The sequence below is a fragment of the Mycteria americana genome, chromosome 4 (assembly GCF_035582795.1).
Source record: "Mycteria americana isolate JAX WOST 10 ecotype Jacksonville Zoo and Gardens chromosome 4, USCA_MyAme_1.0, whole genome shotgun sequence".
In the NCBI taxonomy this organism is placed as follows: Eukaryota; Metazoa; Chordata; class Aves; order Ciconiiformes; family Ciconiidae; genus Mycteria; species Mycteria americana.
The window spans coordinates 5,364,985-5,384,944 of NC_134368.1; the positions used below are offsets into that span (position 1 = coordinate 5,364,985).

A 19,960-nucleotide genomic window follows, 5' to 3' on the forward strand; every position below is an offset into this window, starting at 1 on the left:
GTTACATGTTCACTGACCCCCGATAACTAAACAAATCCCAGTGTGCAGCTAGATGAATAAATTCCAGTTTGTAGTAGTGCAAATATATGCTGATGGTTGTTCAGCGAATTCATAATAAATTAACCATTAAAAAGATGCGGGTTAGAAGAATAAAAGGATATAGGAACAATGTATTTTTGTAATATGTTACTCATTGTTTCTGGTAGCAATGATATATACATTTTTTATATAGACTACAACACGTTCTTCAGTCAACCAATCCTGTCTTTTTCATACAAAGAAAGAAAAGCTTTCGTGATTAATGGCCACATTTAGAAAATCCTGTTTTATTTACCTCTTTCTATTGGACTGGCACTACAGAGACACTTCTATACGGAGTCCCATAAACATTTCTGGAATGCCATTGTACATACAGAGAAGTGAAAACAGAGCAACACTTACTACCGTTTGTGTATCGTTGGTGGATTGATTGTGGAATTCATTTCTACCTTGGTTTGTCAAAGCTACAATTTGTTGACTAAAGAGTGGGTTATGTGAGCCAAGGCTGGTGTAAATCACTGAAGCTTTGCTGAAGTGGAACAAAGCTGCTGTACATCAGCTGGGGATCTTCAGCTTTGTCTCATTGGATGGATTGAATGAAGAGGCTTGGTCATTTTATGTTAGAGTTGGTGAGTTTTGTGTTTCTACTTTAGAATTATGTCATTGAGTGAAACGGTGAATGTGCTCTGCAGTTCTTTACTGTGCAAGTGCTTAATTGTTTTTGTTTATAGCTGTGCTTGAACCCCCTCTGTCTCTTACTCTCACACACACAATTTAAAGAATTTATATTTAAAATTTGCTAGCATGTTTTAATGTGTTCAGGGCTTCTGTTGGTGTTTCTCACTGTGAGAACGGGGATTGGTTTTCAAATAAATAGAATTGAGTTGACCATGATACATATTAAATGATATAAGTAGTGATCAAAAATGTTATCATTATATTTGCATGATTTGGGGAGTCTAAGATACTACAGACATCTGAGCAGAGACAGCAATAACAATGCATTAAACAGATCAGGGAACCAGCACGTCACCTGTTCTGCAGATAACTTGTCAGAGAAAGAAAAATCCTTCAAAGATATGTTTTAATATTTTTTCCTTTGGTCTTCCAAGTGCATAAAGATATCGTAAGAACCGGGGTAATATGTGGAAATTTAATTTACAAGATGAATTGTTTAGACTCAACCAATAATCTTTTGTGGTGGTGTTTCAAGCACAGAAATGCCCATGCAAAAAAAACAGTATGAAAGGATGTCAAAATTTCTTTTAGCTAAAAATGTCACCTACACTGATGTATGAAGCTTCTTGGTAGATCCCATTTTAAGGGGGTTTTGGTTTGTATTTTTTTTAAGGTACTAAAGTTCTGTGAATTTATTATAAGCATGTAAAGATAGACCTAATGGATGCCAATAGCCTTACTGCTGTGCAGTACATAAATGGTTTTTTTCCTTGTCCTCTTCACTCACAAAGTCTAATAGCTCAGATCCAGATTTTAGCTAACAGTGAGTGTGCAAAGGAGAAATATGCAGAGGAAAGAAAAATGGTGTTTTGTTGGCTTGTTTTTTTTTTTTTTTTTTGCTGTTATTACTCAATCTCTTAGTATGTATTTGAACGGGCCCTGAGTGCAGATTAGTGCACACTCATTGCGGTTGGTCTAGTAAATCTGACCTCGTCACACACTATTGCTATTTGTTTTCCTTAATTAAATGTTTCATGTACGGGAATAGAAATCCGTACAACTGGTATCAATGCAGACTTCTGAGACTAAGTGAAACAAACATCTGCCAGGAATGGTTTAGCTACAGCTGATCCTGCTCTCAGACAGGAGCATCACCTGTCAAGTTTCCTTTCAGCTCCAACTTCCACGAGTCGTAGTAGTATTATATTAATATTGGTGTAGTGAAACGGATATTCCTGTGGTATCTGATCTCCTGGTGAACCTAATCAAACTTGGCCAGAATGTTCCCAACATTAAAAGAAACTTGATTTGCCTACTTCTTTAGAAGAACACAGGGAGGTGTTATTCCTCACCTGCTCCACAGATAAACAATCTATGGGTTAAAAAAGAGTACTGAAGTACTGTTAGTGTCCATCACCTTCTCTAGACATATTCATGGATGCAATTACTGCTTCTCAAAATGGCATGGAATAGGCCTGAGAGGAGACTCAGCAATGCTCCGTTTTATTGTATGTGTCCTTGCATTTCCTATGCTTTTTAGGTTTTTTCCTGTTCCAGGATGATATCTTAGTATCATTTAATCTAAAGACAGATCTTGGAAAACTGAATGATAACCTGTAATTTGATGAAGGATAGCTTCCTGATCAACACAGGGGAAGAAGTCTACTCTAATAATTCATTCATTCACCTGTGGCTAATTTTAAAGGTGATTTACTGAAAAGTTCTTATGGAAACAAGAAACCAAAGTACGGAGCAACTCCTTGGCTCAACCTAGTGTTTCACATGTCTGGAGTGATATTAACAGTGTTGGCTTAAACAAATCACAAGGGTCAGGAGTCCCTATAAAAGCATGCTAAAACATCTTCTTACTATAAATCTGTCGTCTTGTAATGAACATGGAACCCCACAGAAACACAGTAGCTCTCCCGCTTCCTAGTCGAAGGTTTTTCAGATGTGCAACTCTTGCTGTAGCTTTGTAGGAAGAGGTAGTATCTTTTATGAGACAAGCAGTTCTGTAAACACTAGATGTTAGAAATCCTGGTTTCTTAGAGATTTGTATTTTGTGGTCAAGTGTCAGATCCAGCTGCAGCTTTTCCCACAGCATTTATGAAATCTCTTACCTGCTCGAATTCCTCAGTGTGGGCTACTAGGTAAACTCATTCCTCAGTGAGGCATTAAGAGACCAATAAGGTTTGTGTCCTCAAAATAATTGCCTGTTTTCATTGAAATTTTAGGCATTTAATTTTCACTGAGACACAAACTTATGTTACTTTGACTTAAATTATTCAAAAGTTTAAAAAAATTATTAAGATGGACTGGTGGAGAGACTCTCTGCAGCTTTCTCATGGACCCACTGGCCGCAGACTTTGAACTAGCAGTTTACAAAGGAGCCCAAACGCATACTGATATGGCCATTAAGTCTAATAGCAGAGACAACGGACTTATTATACTGATCTCTGCACACCAAGAGCACCATAAATCAGAGCACAGTGAATTAAAGACCTCTGTCTGGAGTCCTGTTTAGAATTTTGACATCAGTTTTCATTTCTTAGATATACATTTGTTCCCATTTTATGTTTAATGCTGAAAGTCACGTGAAGAGCTCTTGGTATAAAAACTCATTATTAGAAACTGTTTCCATGTGAGCTGCATTCATGTGACCTTTTTTTTTTTTTATTTGAAGAGTCAAAGAAAAAGGCAGAAACAGCAGTCTAATACACAAGAAATAATCCTGGGTTTGTTCAAATGGTTTTGGATATTTATGAGCTAATGATGATCCTCTGAAAAGGTAATCAGCTTTCATGCATAGAACTGCAAATGTACGAGAACTGGGATAAAACGTAACACTGAGCCAGTATGTAACACTTTTTAATCAAATAAATCATATGATTGAGTTTACAACTAAGATGCAAATGTCCACATTTTTATTAGTACTACAAAACCAAAACTCTATGAAAAAAACCATAAGAATACAGACTTAAATTAAGAGAAAATATAATTTGAGGATATGAATTCCAGCCCATTGAATAATTAATACTGCTGGGTTTTTTTATGTATTCCCCTTTCAGAAGAGGAGAGAGAACTAAATATAAATGCAGTTTTTCTCACCTCATTGTCCTTTACTTACCTGTAAGAACAGATCGAGACGTAAGGTTTCCCAATGCCATCTCTTTTGCCCACGTCTTTAGATATAAGAGAGACCATGTGTTGTACAGATGAGGTAGTTTAGGCTAAAATTCTGCTAAGGATTACGTTTACAGTTGAAAAAGGTGGATGAGTGTGTGCAAGTGCTCAGGTCCGTGTCTTGGCTGTGGTTATAAATGCAGCTGCTGTTAAATAACTGTATGTAAGTCATCTCTGTTTCTGATCATACAAAAAGTATGGACATACAGTGATAGGACAAAAAGGGAAGAGTAATTGACTGACTAGTTTTTTATAATACAGAAATGGGAAAATACCTCTTATATCCATATATTGTTTTGCTGTTAAACACTCTGGGTCTTTGTTTCTTGGTGTTAGACACTCATATTGTAAAAATCATTATCATAAATATGACTTTTCCAAGATAAAAGGGGATGTATTAGCACGACAAAGGGCTGCTAAGCAGATGAGTAAACTAAATGATGTTTTGAGCCAATATGAGCTCTCTCCATGCCAGTGTTAAAGCATACTGACAGGAGGAATAGAAAAGGGAACATCTAGTTCTGTTGCCTTGTCTACGCGTTCTGGTTCTGGGCAGATGACATCATTTTGCGTTACTGTTGAACCATTACTAAATTATTGTAAAAACATTTCATAGACTATCATTGCACAGAAGTTGAATACGTGTAAAATCAATCTTTCTCTGAATGTGACTTTGTAGCCTTTAAAATATTACTCTAAATAAAAACCTCTTCACTCACGCCTGTGAAGGCAATCATAGTGTTTTACAAGGCTTTGTCTGTGAGCAAAGGAACTAATAAGTCTTGATTTCTGAAACATAAATTTGCATTCTACATGCCATGATAATCTCAGATTTCTTTCACACTAGCAATCTTCCTTCTCATTCAATACCTACAGTTTTTCTCCAGTCTTTATGATGGTGTATCACCATTTCTACTTTTGCAATGTCTCCAGTTTCCATCTATGCCCATATTATTTCATCCTCCTTAACTTCCTCATCTTATCTTCAAAGCCTCCTTCCATGTTTCCTATCTAGGTTTCCTTTGATGGCTGGACAAATGCAGCATGAGCTGTGGCTGAATAAGTGTTTGTGCTAACCAATGCTTCCAGGCTGTCAAGTAGGCCAAATAAAGCTAAAAGCTGAATTGTATTGTATTTAAAAGCTGAATTGTATTGTATTTAAAAAAGTTCTCAGTGGGACACTCATCTTGACACAGATGTGGGGATTCATGTAAGTGACGAGCACACTGGTCACAAATCTTCACCTTGCCTCAAAGGCAGGGTCATGGATGAAGCACAAGGACTAGGGGTACATTTCCCCTTAATGATAATAAAGTAATATTTACATAGATAGCAATGCAAGATAGCAGAGCGACTAGTTCTGCATACCCAATTTTCAGGGTTTCAAGTGACAACAAGTTGCTGTTGTTGGATGCTTATATAAGAATTTAAAAATGTCCCCCCCTGTGCTATCAATCACTAGCAGCTGTAATGGATTGCTATACAATTCTTTCTTTATCTGCTCAACTTCAGCCCTAAAATTGGTTCCATCTAACTTGCAAGTTATGTTTATTTAGGGATCAGTAATCATAATTTGTGATTTGTTTATACCCTGGGGTGTCTGATATCACACTGTGTTAATATCTTCAAAGCTTCTGTTACTCTCGTGAACTTTTTTGAGTTCCTACCACAGTCCTCTGTTTTTCTTTAACAACTGTCAAAATATAACTTCCTGTTAATATAACTAACATTTAATTATCACAGCCTGGTCAGGCATGCATCCCTCTTCTAGGGTCACTGAATAGTTTGCCAAAATAGTGGACTGTTATTAGATAGATGGATTGCTTTGGTAACTACTTGCTATTAATATCTATTAATTATAGCACTGCCAGGGGTACGTTGTCAAAATTGCTTTAATGGATCAACTCGTACACACTGCAGTCTTGTAAATCTTGTTTCCATAGGACACCAACTGCCTTCTAGGCCCTTGAGTATTTCAGTATATATTGTTCATAATTCATTATGAGTTTTAATAGCAGTGGCCTTGATTGCAGATTGGCCAGAAAGGATTAATAGACAAACACCCTGAATTTCTTCTTCATTTGTTGGTATACCAGAACAAGAAATTCTTTTGGCCTTTTTGCATGCTTTGGAGCATAAAAGTTACTGTTGGTTAAAGGTTCTGTTGTCTGACATTTCAGAGATGTTGCTACAGGTTTTGGTGTTCCTCTATATTCTTTGTTCACTGTTTTTTCAGTATGAATAGACCAGGTATGGAAGAATGGTGTAAGAAAGCCTTTACCTATTGTCAAATTAAATAGAAAAGTAACCTGATCCTGCTAACAGAGGTAAAAGAGCACTGAGATGGGTCTCTGGTCTCTGACCTACACAGAAGGAATTCTTGTAGTTGGACATTTTACATTTGCTTTCTGTGAAAGGAAGAAAATAAACATGTACTGTTGCAGTGTAAAATGCATTTATACCTGTAACTGAGAAAATCAGTAAATCAAATTAATCAATTCTAGCTATACTACCTAAACTCAGCAGTTGTGTTAGCTATGTCGTTTAGAACAGGATATCTGCTTCATGGCCCACCTGAATAGATGGACAATAGAGAACAGATCCCCTACAGCTTTATAAGCTGCTTTCTTGTAGGAGAAAGACTTGCTGCATTTCATCAGTGCAATGCTATATTGCTCAAGACCAGTTAAAATTAAAGCAGGAATCTGGTCTTAAGTGTTCTCTTGAGACTACAACCTGCTCCTCTTCTTCTTGGTTTACTACAGCTGTTTGTTGTTTATTTCTTCCACAATGGATGCACATGTATACAGAGACAATTCAGAAATTACATCAATATAGCGAGCAAATCGTTGTAGGGAGAGATCCCATATATCCGAAGCCGAGTGCCGCACTGCACTTCGCAGCTCCCGGGGGAGTGAACCTCAGGAGAGAAGCCCTTTTCTGCTGTCCTCATCTCCCTCCCTGCTGGCCAGCCGGGAGGTATATGGGTTCTCCACTACTACTGACTATCAATTAAGTGTATTCCAGCTGAATGCCTCAGAAACACACTCTTATGAAAACGAGGGAGGATCATCTCTAATTCCTAAGGGGGTTTTCTGTCAAAGCAGAAAGCATTTCTCTTGATTTCAGCTCTGGGAATTAACTGCCACACCCACTTTTCTAAAGTCCTTGAATTTCAAGCTATTTAGAGATATGGTGGAACACAGAACCCCTAACAGATGTATGCCTAGACTTTTAATTGCGGGATCAGGTCTTCACGTATGGTAACTGGAACAGCTCTGAGCCTGTTTGTTCTAGCTGAGGACACAGGTTGATAGTTCTGGGCAGTGCTCCACTCTAAGTGCCCAACAGCATTGCTTGAATAATTTTACAAATGAAACTTAAGAGGTTTCCAGAGTTATTTTTTTCAGATATAAATTGGAAAAATGCTGTGAAACAATCACCTGCCTTTTCTGTAATCAATTTGCTTTCCCCTGTTTTCCATAGAGAAAGCTTGGGCTGACCCTGCTGAGAAATCACAATGACCTGGAAAGTTGCTCTAAAATCACAGATGCATATTAGCATCATACCCTTCTTGTTTTAGTAGGTCTTTGTCCACAGTAGGAGGTTTCTTGTGCTTGCCATCAGGCATATTTATCACGGTTGGGGCTCATCAGTGTGGTGTAGAAACTTGACCTGTTTCAGGAACAAACAGTTGTATGGTCAAATTCCATGTCAAAAGAGAATGGAAAAAAAAAAAAAAGAAGAGTCAGTATTTACTCCTGGTGAATATCTTTTTTATTCATATCTAAACTCATTATTATTTTCTAATATTAAAAGTAAAGGATGAGACATAATACCATACCCTTTTCTTGTATTCTTTACTGGCAGCTCTATAATTGAATATGAACCAATGTATTTTTTTTTTTTCAGTTATGAAAATAGTGAAGTAGAAGGATTTTTCAAGGTGTTTCATTTTTTATCTCACTTTTATTCCATCCTATAGGCAATAATCATGGCATGTACCAGTATGGTCCTAGAAATGGAGGAGATTCAGATTGCATTAATAACACTTCACTGAAATTGCCCAAAGCTAGGATTTTTGCATTTTGAATTGAGCTTTCAGTACACATGAGGCTTCTAACACTTAAATTTCTTTCAAAAATCTCAGTCCAAGACCCACTGAATTTATTCAAGTCAGAGTTACTTCAAACTTTACCAAAAGCAGAAATCTCTTAAGTCTCTTTCAACTAAATCTGATATGGAGGAACTCTCAGGGGAGTTTGAGTGAGTGGAAAAGCCTTATTCCTGCAGTAAGTATGAGTGAATATGCTGTTGACCTTCTGAGAAGTGAAAAGAGTTTTTTATAAGTTCAGTGGTCAGCATATAGGACATGAAATAAAACATTCAACTGCTGTGCTTAAAATTCTCTGTAGTTTTAAAACATCCTGCTGTTACCGACCTGCTTAGATATGTACGGAGTATTGTAAATGTCTAAGCAGTTTCTATTAAATATGGTCAGGGTTTGGTATTAAAAAATTTTCAGAGCAAACGCCAAACTTGGTAAAAGATCATTAGCAATTTACAAAAGAAATGCCTTTTTTACTGCTGTGCATGCAATTAGATTTTTTAATACTAAAAAATTCACTAATGTGAACAACTTAAAAATACGTCTGTTATTTAGATAAGACTACGTGACTGGTTAATATAAATGAGGGACAACTGGCAATGTTATCCGGTGTGAGGTTCCCCCCATGCCATATGGAATAGGTACTGAGAAAGAGACCACAGTCTAATATTTTCATGGTAGTACAAATTGGCACTGCAGTGCATGAAGAGGAAGAGGAATCTGCTGCAATATGTACTCTCAGTGACATTTTGATTTTTGGCACTTGTTTGTGTATGTGCAAAAACATCCCGTCTAGTGATAAATAGCGTTTTGCTCATAATATAATGCTCGAGTGAATAGAGTGAGGATAAATAAGTTGAAGATCTTGGTTAACTTAGCTTCCACTCTGTGCTTTCCTTTAGAAAAAATCTCTTAGTTGTGGCTCCATGAATATCACTGGGCTGCCTACAGCAGTACCAACATTAATATATGTCAAAATTTTGAAGGATTCGGAGATTGTAACAGTATCTGAATAAATTACTAAGTGGATGGATAAATAATTACAAATAGTCAGGATACCACAGTTCAGCACGTTACCACTCATCAGCTGAAACACAGTAACTGATTATTTGCTTGGCTTTAGTCCGCTGTGAATGCTAGAGAAGACTCTTACTTAAGCCACCTTCAACTCAAGCTGAATAACTCCAAAAGTTTCAGTTTCTCAAATGTGTGGAGTAGACAGATAAGTTTGACGGTGTCTTGGGTTTAAGTTACTCTATATTTCCCTAAAAAAAGAATACCTTGCTGTAAATTTTCTTCTTCCTAATATCTCCATCAGTTAATTACAGTGAAAAAATAAATTACATAAATAGGAAAGACATGTATAAGGAAAGTAAAAGAAAAACTTATTTACAAAGAATACAGAAAACTAAGATATAAATAGATTGCATTCTCTACCTTAGAATGGTTAAATGATTGGGGAAGCTGAATAGAGCTTTTTTAATATCATTTCTTTGAAGCAATCTATGGTGGAAAAAAGAATAAAAGAAAAATTAAAAAATAGAATACATACATTAGCTGCAATATTCTGCAGCCTTTGTGTTGATATTACTCCTTTGCTGTAGCGTATACTGCTCCCTTTTCTAAATTTTTACTCTAAGCAATGGATTTCTTTTTTGGACCTTTTCACGTACATAAAATTCAGAGTGGCCATGTTAAATCTTTGAATTTAAGTTTGAACCAGAGGATAATATATTTTGATTGTCATAACAACCTTTAATAATACAAAGAGCTCAGGTCAAAATTTGAAATAGTCTAGTTTAAAAACACAACGAAAGGTAACTACACCTGATTTACATCAGTGTAAAAATAAAGTAAATTAGTACGAAAGATCCTTGATTACTTTTGTAACTTGGAGTGCAATTTCATGGCAGAAATAAGGTTTTTCTGTGCTGGGTAGTATACGTGGCAAAAGCAATGAAAAAATGCTAATCCATGCTTCAGTTGCTAGCTAGGGAAAAACTAGCGTAGGCATTGCCCATCCATACAGTACTTACACTCCCAGCTGCCATATATCTTTAGAATAAATCCTGTCCTTAGTATGTCCTTTCAACAACGGTAATCAAAATTTGCTTTTGAAACAAAATCCTTCCCTACCCCCAGCTGCTATACAGCAGAAAACTGCTTGAGGCTGAAATGCAACCAAATACATGCAAATACATTTTATTGGGACTGATCCTACATCTATTTTGAATAATTGAAACTAATGGAACGATTTGCATGGTTGAAGATAGATACCTAGCAAGCTGCAGGATTGCATCTTGGGCTATCTGTGCCAGTGGTAAGCAATTAATATGAAGGAGTCGGTACGCACTTTTTCACCTCCCCAGTTCTAGGATTGGTTCAGTGGCTTTGGTGATTGCAGAAGAATACAGCATCACTGGAGCTGGAGTGTTTATTTTCTTGCTCATTACTTTTCCGTGCTCTTGCAGGACAGGTTTAAGGTGTTTAGCAATTGTTTTGACGGTGTAAGAGTAGCTTAGCAGACCTGAAATTCTGGACAGTAATGTTTATCTACACAGCAGTTTCACTGTTATTAAGTTCCCCACGCATTTTGAGGATGATTCACAGTTCATTGATTTTGGTATTTAAAATGTATTCATTCATATAAATATTCTTCAGACAGTTCACATTGATCTTAATACAAACTTAAGTTCTGTTTAGGCAATCAGTGAATTCAGTGTGCTCAAGGAACTTAGTAAACAGAAAAAAAAAAAAAAAAATTACCTGGTTGCTTCCACAGCCTCTCATGAAATCTCCTCTTCAATGCTTTGGTGGAGACAGAGCACTTGAAGCGTAAAGGTAAAGGCTGTCAAATCAAAGTTTTGGCAAATTAGCAGTTAGGATAACATACAGCCTTTTTATTTTCCTTTCCAAGCTGTCTGCTCCATCCAACTCAGGAGTGGCATATTAAATGAATACCCAACCTTGAAGAGTTTGGGTTCTTCACAGTACATGTTGTATTAAATATGCATATGCAAAACAAATTCTAATGCACCATTAAAACCTCTTTTATAGTAATACATTTAGTAATACATTTTAGTAATACATATAGTAATACATTTTTCAACAATCGTTGGGGCTAGCTATAAGTTTAAATAATCAACTAGATAGATCTAGAGGATGAGATAGTCAACCAAAGATGTGAAACAGTCTCTGGACGTGCCTTTCTCTTTTTATCCGTTATCCAAAGAGATCAGTTTGGCACCTAACCAAAGTATCTCAGCTAAGTGGAGTGAAATTGGGTCTAAGTTTTTTTTGGTATTAGTTTTAGGTAGGAAAAATATCTGAAGTTGCTGAATTTATAGTAGGCTAAAGTATGTTGAATTACCTCATGGTTTTTATTGACTAAGAGCATGCTGTGCCAAGAATCTTAATTGAGGGTAACTTGATTGTGTATTTGATAACGAAGTCAATCAAAATAATTAAATAGTTTTGTATCTGGTGATTGAGTGCACTTAAAACTTGTACTGTTTCACAGATCCATGCTTACATGACAGCACTGAAATGCAGGCTTTTGCAAGTAATGTCTATTTCTTGCCACATTTTAAAAATAAGTTTTGGGTAAAGTCATAGTATTTCTGATTTGTAGTGCTAAATTCAATTTTATCCAGATTGCATCTACCTTTGTAGGATTTGCTTATCTCTATGCTTATTTGACATTATCAGATCTTCCCATGGTACAGGCTGGCGTACTCTCTGCTGAATTGTGAAAGTAGTATTGCTTTCTGACTGCTGACGATACAGGATTATATTTATGCAAGGCTTGAAATATGCCACAGAAACTATTTAGATTAGGAGTATACACAATATGTATCATTATTTTTTTTAAACAGTTAACTGTAATGCTCTTTTGATACATGTTTAATGTAGCCGTAGATTACATTTGTACTCCTTCCGTATTGATAGTAACATCCAAAACTGAACTCTAAATTATTTTACAAAAAAGGAGAAAAAGTTTTCTCTGGTTATCTCTGTACCCTTCCTTGGAAAACTAGGACACTTTACAATATCCAAATATTATCTCATCAGATTCTATTGAAAGAGTAATTAACAGACAGAGAAAAGAAATAAGTTTTATTTTCAGTGCTTTTTTCTACGAAGATCTCTTTCAAGAGAACTCAAAGACCTGCCAATAGTTTCATTGCCATTTCACGACACCCAGCCCCTTTCAGTCACATATCTCACTGCTATCTGAGAAAAAGTAAGATATATATGGTGCATATGGAGCCTTAGGACAGATTTTCATCATGATAATCACAAAATGAAAGGGCAATCTGAAAAAACACTTATTTAAAATACAGAAGATAGCTTCTGCTGAACTTAATACCATTTGCTAGTTTTTAAGGTCTGTAATTCCCACTCATGTTACTGCATTCTAATTATTATCCTGCTTAGCTTTTGTTTCTCATGAAGATTAAAGTGGTCTGTTTGATGTGTGCAAAGAAGTGACTACAGAAAGTGGTAAATTAATTGTAAGATGTCAGCTTAGGAGAATGTTTTTGACATGAGCGCTGTAAGGCTGTTAAAAAACAGACTAACTCATTTGTCTCGCCATGAAATGAAAATAAAAATCACAACATTATGATAAAATCTTGACTAGGAAATGCCTGCAAGACTCTTTGAAGCCTTAGGTTCTTTTCTTCCCTGGGCTTTGGCGCCGTGACATATGCAAACCACGTTCTACATAACTGTGAAGTGAAATAGGTTCTATGCAGAACAGATGGACCAGGGCTAACGTGGCGATATGCACTGGAGACGAGAACAGATTAATACCACAAGGGGAGACTGGAGGAAAATTGGAAAGATGGGGGTATTTGAACTAATTCATGAATCATTTCCAACTGATAGTTATGCCTTCAGGCACAGTGAATAATATCAAAGAAGCATATTTAAAATTTTATAAGTTTGTTTTAATGTAGATTAGAATTAAGAGCCATACTTTTGGATGATTAAAGAAAAAAAATCATCTTGTTTTCCCCCTTCCCAGGATGTACCTTTGTGATTTAAATATCTGAAGAGCTTAATTATGTGCACTGTGACATGAATTGCTGTTTGGAAAACCCATGGCAGATTCATGGACTAGGCACAAAGCTTTTGGGAATGGATTTTTTGCAAGAAGCACAGTATGATCTGGGAGAACATGCCCTGCCACTTGCATCCAAGCCACAGAGAGGCAGCTCTGCAGTGTCTGGAGGCATGGTCTGATGGCTAGATCTCATTCTGGTGTCTCTCTAAGTCTCCCCTGTCTTCATCTTACCCAAACAGCCTTCAGTCTTGTGAGGTTCAGACTTCCCAAAGCTGTGCTAGAGCAAGCCCATGTAGATACCTACATCTTTGAATGAAATCTTCAGGTATACGTTACAGAATGAGGATTTCAACAGAGACATTTCACATGACCAAGTTATGATACTGTTGCTAATGGACATTTTACTCTAGGGCAGACAATCCTGTAGAAATAAAGAGGTCCACCTGAGAATTAAAAAAGGTTTTAACATGCATAAAACCATCAGGATCTGCAACAATGAAAATACTTTAGAAATATGTAACTACCCAGTATCGGCGAAGGTATCAGAGAGTTGGTTTTGGGTGGAAAAGCACAATTCCACATGTTAGGACATCAAAGATTCTTCATTTTGCAAAGCTCAGAGTATATGGATGAGCCTGATTACTAGTATTCATAATGGACATGGTTAATAAAAGGAAAAAGAAACTGAGGAAAGGAAATGTACAGATAATTGCCTTGATCCTGTACATTCTCTATATGACTACTCAGGAGATTATTTTCAAGCTACAGAGGCAGACGTGAAACACTTGACAGTGAGGGAAGATTTTGAGAAAAATCTAATGAAGGTGGCTAGTTCAGTTTGCCAGTAAGGAAATAATCTACATGGTTTTCTGTTCACCGGCACAGAAGAGGCTGTATCATTCCTCTTGTATACAATTCTTTCATTCTAGGCAAGGCTCAATAAGAAGAGAGAAAGGCATAAAGTGGCCCGCTTGCCTAAAATGTGATTCTCATTCTGCTGATTTCATTGCAGGTTGCAAATCTGGCCTGTTCAATCTCGAATAATGAAGAAGGTGTGAAGTTAGTCCGTATGGCAGCAACACAAATTGATAGTCTGTGCCCACAGGTAAGTAAGATTCCTCCTAAAAAGTACTTGAGAACTTTTTTGACATTAAAAAGCATCAGTTAGCTGAGACAAGGAAAACAGCCTAGATGAAGATTATAGCCTTGCCTTTGTCGTTACTTTGTTGCCTGCTTTCCAAAAACTGTGAAAAATACATTCATATCATGAGGCCTGCAAATCGAATGGGGAGTAATGCTGTATCTTTAACACAGTCCATAATCTATTTGCTCTTTCCCTTGTGAAAAAATTTTGCCACTCCTTGTAACAAATGATTTTGAATAACAGGTAATAAATGCTGCTCTCACATTGGCTGCCAGACCCCAGAGCAAAGTAGCACAGGACAACATGGACGTCTTTAAAGATCAGTGGGAGAAACAAGTGCGAGTTCTCACTGAAGCTGTTGATGACATCACTTCGGTGGATGATTTCCTCTCTGTTTCAGGTACCGGGATCAAGGGACTCTTCTAAAAATATACTCCTAAATTAAAGTAAGGGGTTCGAGCAGAGAAAAGCTATAATTACTACACCATCATTAGTCCATTAGTCCGTCCCTATTGGAATGCTGATCTTCTACACTCAGTGGGAGCAACCAAGCCATGCCAATTAATCCCTGGTAGCAATGGTTAGCTTTTCATCTCCCAGAAAATAGCATCCTATTTGTGCTTCTATTTCTAGAGAAGGTTTGTTTCAACTCAGGCACAAAGTAGGATTTTTGCCACCTTTTAAAAATGTATTCCAGACCTGTGACAGGCTGACAGCATTCGTAAAAGTTGTTGGAGTCCTGGTGCAGTTGTGAGCAAGAGGAGGAAAGATGAACTTTCCATACTTTATTTTGTAGCTTTGCTCACATCAGCTGTGTCTAAACAGTGGAGCAGATGTACCATACAGTCCTGCCCCCCGATCATCCGTACCAGGTTACCTGGCCCCACGGAGGGATAGGAAGAAGGGAAATAGGCAGGTGCTACATATGAGTCCCATCTAGGTATGGTGTCAGGACATGACCAGTGTGTACGTTTCCAGAGAGCTGGCAAGTACTTCTGGGTCCCAGAGTTAGTGGTGGAGCAATGCAAGCAAGCAGAGAGAAGTAGTAAAGTAGTATAAGAAACAGCAAATCTTTGCACTTCTCTGACCTCGCTAGGAAGGACTAAAAAGCAAGCTCTTCTGTGACAGCAGACAAAGTATCTTACTCCTTACATAAAGAAGGGAAGGAGAAGAGAATGACATTGACTCTTTGAGTCACAGTCTTTTCTCCATCCTCCTTGGAAAGTGCTACAACTTGTGGCAGACTGTATTGTTATAATACAGTCATACACAATGAATACTATAATTGCAAAGTGCTGCATGTCTTGGGTTAATTGTCTGCTGCAGAAAACTAATTTTCCCATTATGGTTTGAAAGAGGTGAATTTCATTGCTGTGAATAAGGACAGAGAGTATGCCAAGTGTGCTTAGCTTGCTCTAATGTCACAGAAGAGCCAAACTTCAAGAGATAGCTTGGCCTTAATTTTATGTTTCATTCTACATTCTTCTCCTTGCCGTTTCCTAAATTTCCTAATAAAAGTTTAAGATGTTTGGAGAAAAATGAAATTTATCCTTTAAAAAAATTCTTAATTTTCTTTTTTGCCCTCCCCTTTACTTTGTTGGGTTGTATCCTGCTATTATTGGTAACAGGGAAATTGTTTGGTTTAGTATAATTACACTCCGCTCTTCAACACCACTGCTAGAGTGTTTACTGCAAGCCATGACAAGAAAATGAAAATGAACTCTCAGAATAAACGGGTACTTCAGTATCTGGTAGCACATAGATTTTTATGCGAGATTTGAAGCTGGCAAACACTTTTCAATGGACCTAGTTCTACAATGAAAGGGCAGACCAAGCTGTAAACTGCAGATGCAGTCCACAAGCCAAAGAGATGGCAAACGTGCTTAAATGGCCATTTGGTTATTTGTTTGAGGACTTTGTTCACTCCAAGCACTTGTATCCATAAAACCAGAAGTTACTTGAACAGATGATGGTTTTATTTTTTGTTTTTCTCAAATCATATTTTCTTCTAACATAGTCTTGACTTAGATCCAATCTTTCCAAGGCAGCTGAGAAGTAGTATTTCTGTTGGGTTTAGATTTTTTTTTTTCTAATACTGTCCATAGACATCTCTATTAAAAAAGAGAAAACATCTCATGTATCCAGAAACCCTGTTGCTGCTAGTTGTAAGCTTGGAAGCCTCAGCTTACACAGGCTAGATTTATTTTTGGATGTTAAACCAGTAAAGCATTCAAAATGTGCTAGTGTCTGGTTAACCATACCTCATGGAATGACAGCTCCTCCCCTTCACGTTGAGTGTCACATTTGATGGCATGTTTTATTAATACAGTGGCTACCAGAAGAAGGCTGACCATAATTTTAATCAGTTACTTTATATTCCAAATGCACTGTCTGTTCAAGTCTATATAGCACTTCTTGTTGGGCAAAATTTGGCTATGCCATGGTAAAAAAATTGACAATGGGGAGGAGGAAATAGTGAAGAAATATTTTAGCAAAGCAACGTTTATTAAATGTGGACAGAGATTTTTTTAAACAAAGAATTTTGCCTTGCAAGTTACTCTGATTCACAGCTCGGGGGACTTTCTGTTTTCATTCGGAAAGTAATATTCATTGTAACAGTTTAAAATTCAACATCATGTCAAACATTTCTGAAACCCTCAAATGATCCAACCTTGGGATTTTTAACAGTGAAGATGCGTGTCATTCTGGTTTTGTGGCCAAGGATAATTAACAAAAAGCAGTTGGTGAACTGATTGATTCTGTTTTATTTATTACTACCACAAAGAGCAGCATTTCATTTTCAGTTTAGTGGTGTCTGTGGCAGAAAAGTAAGTTGCTGTTTAGAGTCGCTAAGTTTCTCAGGGTGAGTTTGCTCAAATATGAAGTTCAGTCATAGTTTTATTATTGAAATGATTTTTAACTGTACTGGCTGCAGGGAAATAATGTTTGACCTAGTCAAAATCTGCTTCGTCTTTTCACATTATCTGTATGTGAGAACGCTACATAAACTGTGATACTGCAGCACGTGAGAGCAGATGGCCTGATTCTGAGCCGAGAAAAAACAACGCAGCTCCCAAGATTTCAATAAAGCTACTTGATATTGCATCATCTGAGCAGGCTCACTGTTGTCGACTCTTATTTCAGAGTATGCACAGTCACATATGATTATAGTGCGTCATGAAAAATTCACACCTTAATCTCTGGCATAGACGGAGTAAAGGACGAACTGCTCGTGCACAGGCTCCTGCTATCTACAAAGGCCATTTGCTGTTGTCTTTTCAAAATGGTTTATTTTCTTTTCTAACTTATTTAGGCACAAATGAACCAAATACAGTAAATGTTTATAGGAATGTCCAAATTCATCTTCAGAAAATTACCCAACTGTTTATTAGAGCATCTGCACAATATTCAATCACTTTCCTTTTTGCATTGATTTTTGTTACACTTTCATTATAATAATGTGTGTGATGTTTGAAATTAATGTGACTGGTTTTCAAAGAATTACAAGTTGGAACTCTCAGTATAGGTGAGAGGGTGTAGCCCAGTCCCTTTTAAAGGTAAATATCACACTTGGGATTTTTACTGTTATGTGGCATAGTATCAAAGAATCATATTTGTTTTGCAGACCTGCATAAGGACAGATACCAATTTCTTAACGTACCGACACTTGCTCTTTACCCAAATCAGTAAGCTTTGCTGTGAGAAGAAATATTTCCAACCAAATCGTTTAGGTTGGAAAAGACCTTTAAGGTCATTAAGTCCAACTGTTAACCTAACACTGCCACGTCCACCACTAAACCATGTTCCTAAGCACCACATCTACACGCCTTTTAAATACCTCCGGGGATGGGGACTCCACCACTTCCCTGGGCAGCCTGTTTCAATGCTTGACAACCCTTTCAGTGAAGAAATTTTTCCTAATATCCAATCTAAACCTCCCCTGGTGCAACTTGAGGCCATTTCCTCTTCTCCTATCACTTGTTACCTGGGAGAAGAGACTGACCCCCACCTCTCTACAGCCTCCTTTCAGGCAGTTGTAGAGAGCGATAAGGTCTTCCCTCAGCCTCCTTTTCTCCAGGCTGAACAACCCCAGGTCCCTCAGCCTCTCCCCATCAGCCTTGTGCTCCAGACCCTTCCCCAGCTTCGTTGCCCTTCTCTGGACACGCTCCAGCCCCTCAATGTCTCTCTTGTAGTGGGGGGCCCAACACTGAACACAACAATTGAGGTGCGGCCTCACCAGTGCCCAGTACAGGGGGACAATCACTGCCCTAGTCCTGCTGGCCACACTATTTCTGATACAAGCCAGGATGCCATTGGCTTTCTTGGCCACCTGGGCACACTGCGGGCTCATATTCAGCTGGCTGCCGACCAAAACCCCAGGTCTTTTTCCGCCAGGCAGCTTTCCAGCCTCTCTTCCCCAAGCCTGTAGCGTTGCATGGGGTTGTTGTGACCCAAGTGCAGGACCCAGCACTGAGCCTTGTTGAACCTCACACAGTTGGCCTCGGCCCATCGATCCAGCCTGTCCAGATCCCTCTGTAGAGCCTTCCTACCCTCCCGCAGATCAGTACTCCTACCCAACTTGGTGTCATCTGCAAGCTTACTGAGGGTGCACTTGATCCCCTTGTCCAGATCGTTGATAAAGATATAAAAAGAACTATATAATCTGTATAATTTCCTACATTCCAGAAAACCATATTCTGGAAGATGTGAATAAGTGTGTGATTGCTCTCCAAGAAGGGGATGTTGATACACTGGACAGAACTGCGGGTGCCATCCGAGGCCGTGCAGCCAGAGTTATTCACATCATTAATGCAGAGATGGAAAACTATGAAACTGGAGTTTATACTGAGAAGGTACTGGAAGCTACCAAGCTGCTCTCTGAAACGGGTAAGCTTATTTGAAATATTGTTCAATATTAAGTAACTTAAAACTTTCAGTTAGTTCTCTGAAATCTGTAATTCAGAGGGGAACCTGTGCTTGAAAACAAGATATAAACAAACAAATTAATGACCGCCTTTGGGTTTTTTTTTTATTCTCTACTCAATGCTGCTGCAGAAGTCATATTAACAAGAGCCGTATAAGAGAAGAGGTTCAGTAACCCATCCAGGCTAGTCTATTTCATCAAAGTTTCAATGATTTTAGTAAATAATACACAGCCTTTGCTTCAAGTTCTGGGTCGGTTGATTACGTATTACGTGTCTCTAGAAAATCATTACAAACATTACTCTGTGGTCGGTGCAGGTGAATGTACTTTTTGGTGACTGAAGTTGTATTTCTAAACAAAACAGTTTTTCACTGAAAATACATTTGAGCAACTGAAAATGTATTACCTGATTGAAAAAATATAAAATGCTGCTAGATTATATAAAATATGTAGATTATATAAAATAAATAGATTATATAAAAATATAAAAGTCTGCTAGATGGGTAGACTGGGAAAAACACTGATTTTGTTGTTGGTTTTTTTTTTTTTTTTAACTTGTCTTTGCCTTCCCAGAGCAGGGGTTGGATTCATCTAAATCTAGGTGATTATGTCTAAGCTGGTCATTTTAGACTCGTTTATACTCAGTATTATCTGTTGCTATGTGCATCTGGCTGGTTCAGTGCAGGCAGTGCTATCAATTGCTCTCATCTTAAAGCAGTGGTCTGCTTTTGTTTGGATGAATCGTGCTTTGAATTTCATTGACTTTATGGACTGGGTCTCCACTCACTGTACGAGTGACCAGCTCTGATATAGACG

General features: G+C 37.6%; 1 protein-coding gene across 2 annotated transcripts in view; it reads left to right on the forward strand.

Annotated features, from left to right (window-relative positions):
• CTNNA2 (catenin alpha 2) overlaps positions 1–19,960 on the forward strand; it is a 534,072-nt gene that overhangs the window by 451,870 nt on the left and 62,242 nt on the right. For both annotated transcript variants that reach the window (XM_075499501.1, XM_075499502.1), the window contains exons 10-12: positions 14,089–14,181; positions 14,464–14,620; positions 18,907–19,107. In XM_075499501.1, the coding sequence (XP_075355616.1) occupies positions 14,089–14,181; positions 14,464–14,620; positions 18,907–19,107 (451 nt within the window). The remainder of the gene's footprint in view (positions 1–14,088; positions 14,182–14,463; positions 14,621–18,906; positions 19,108–19,960) is intronic.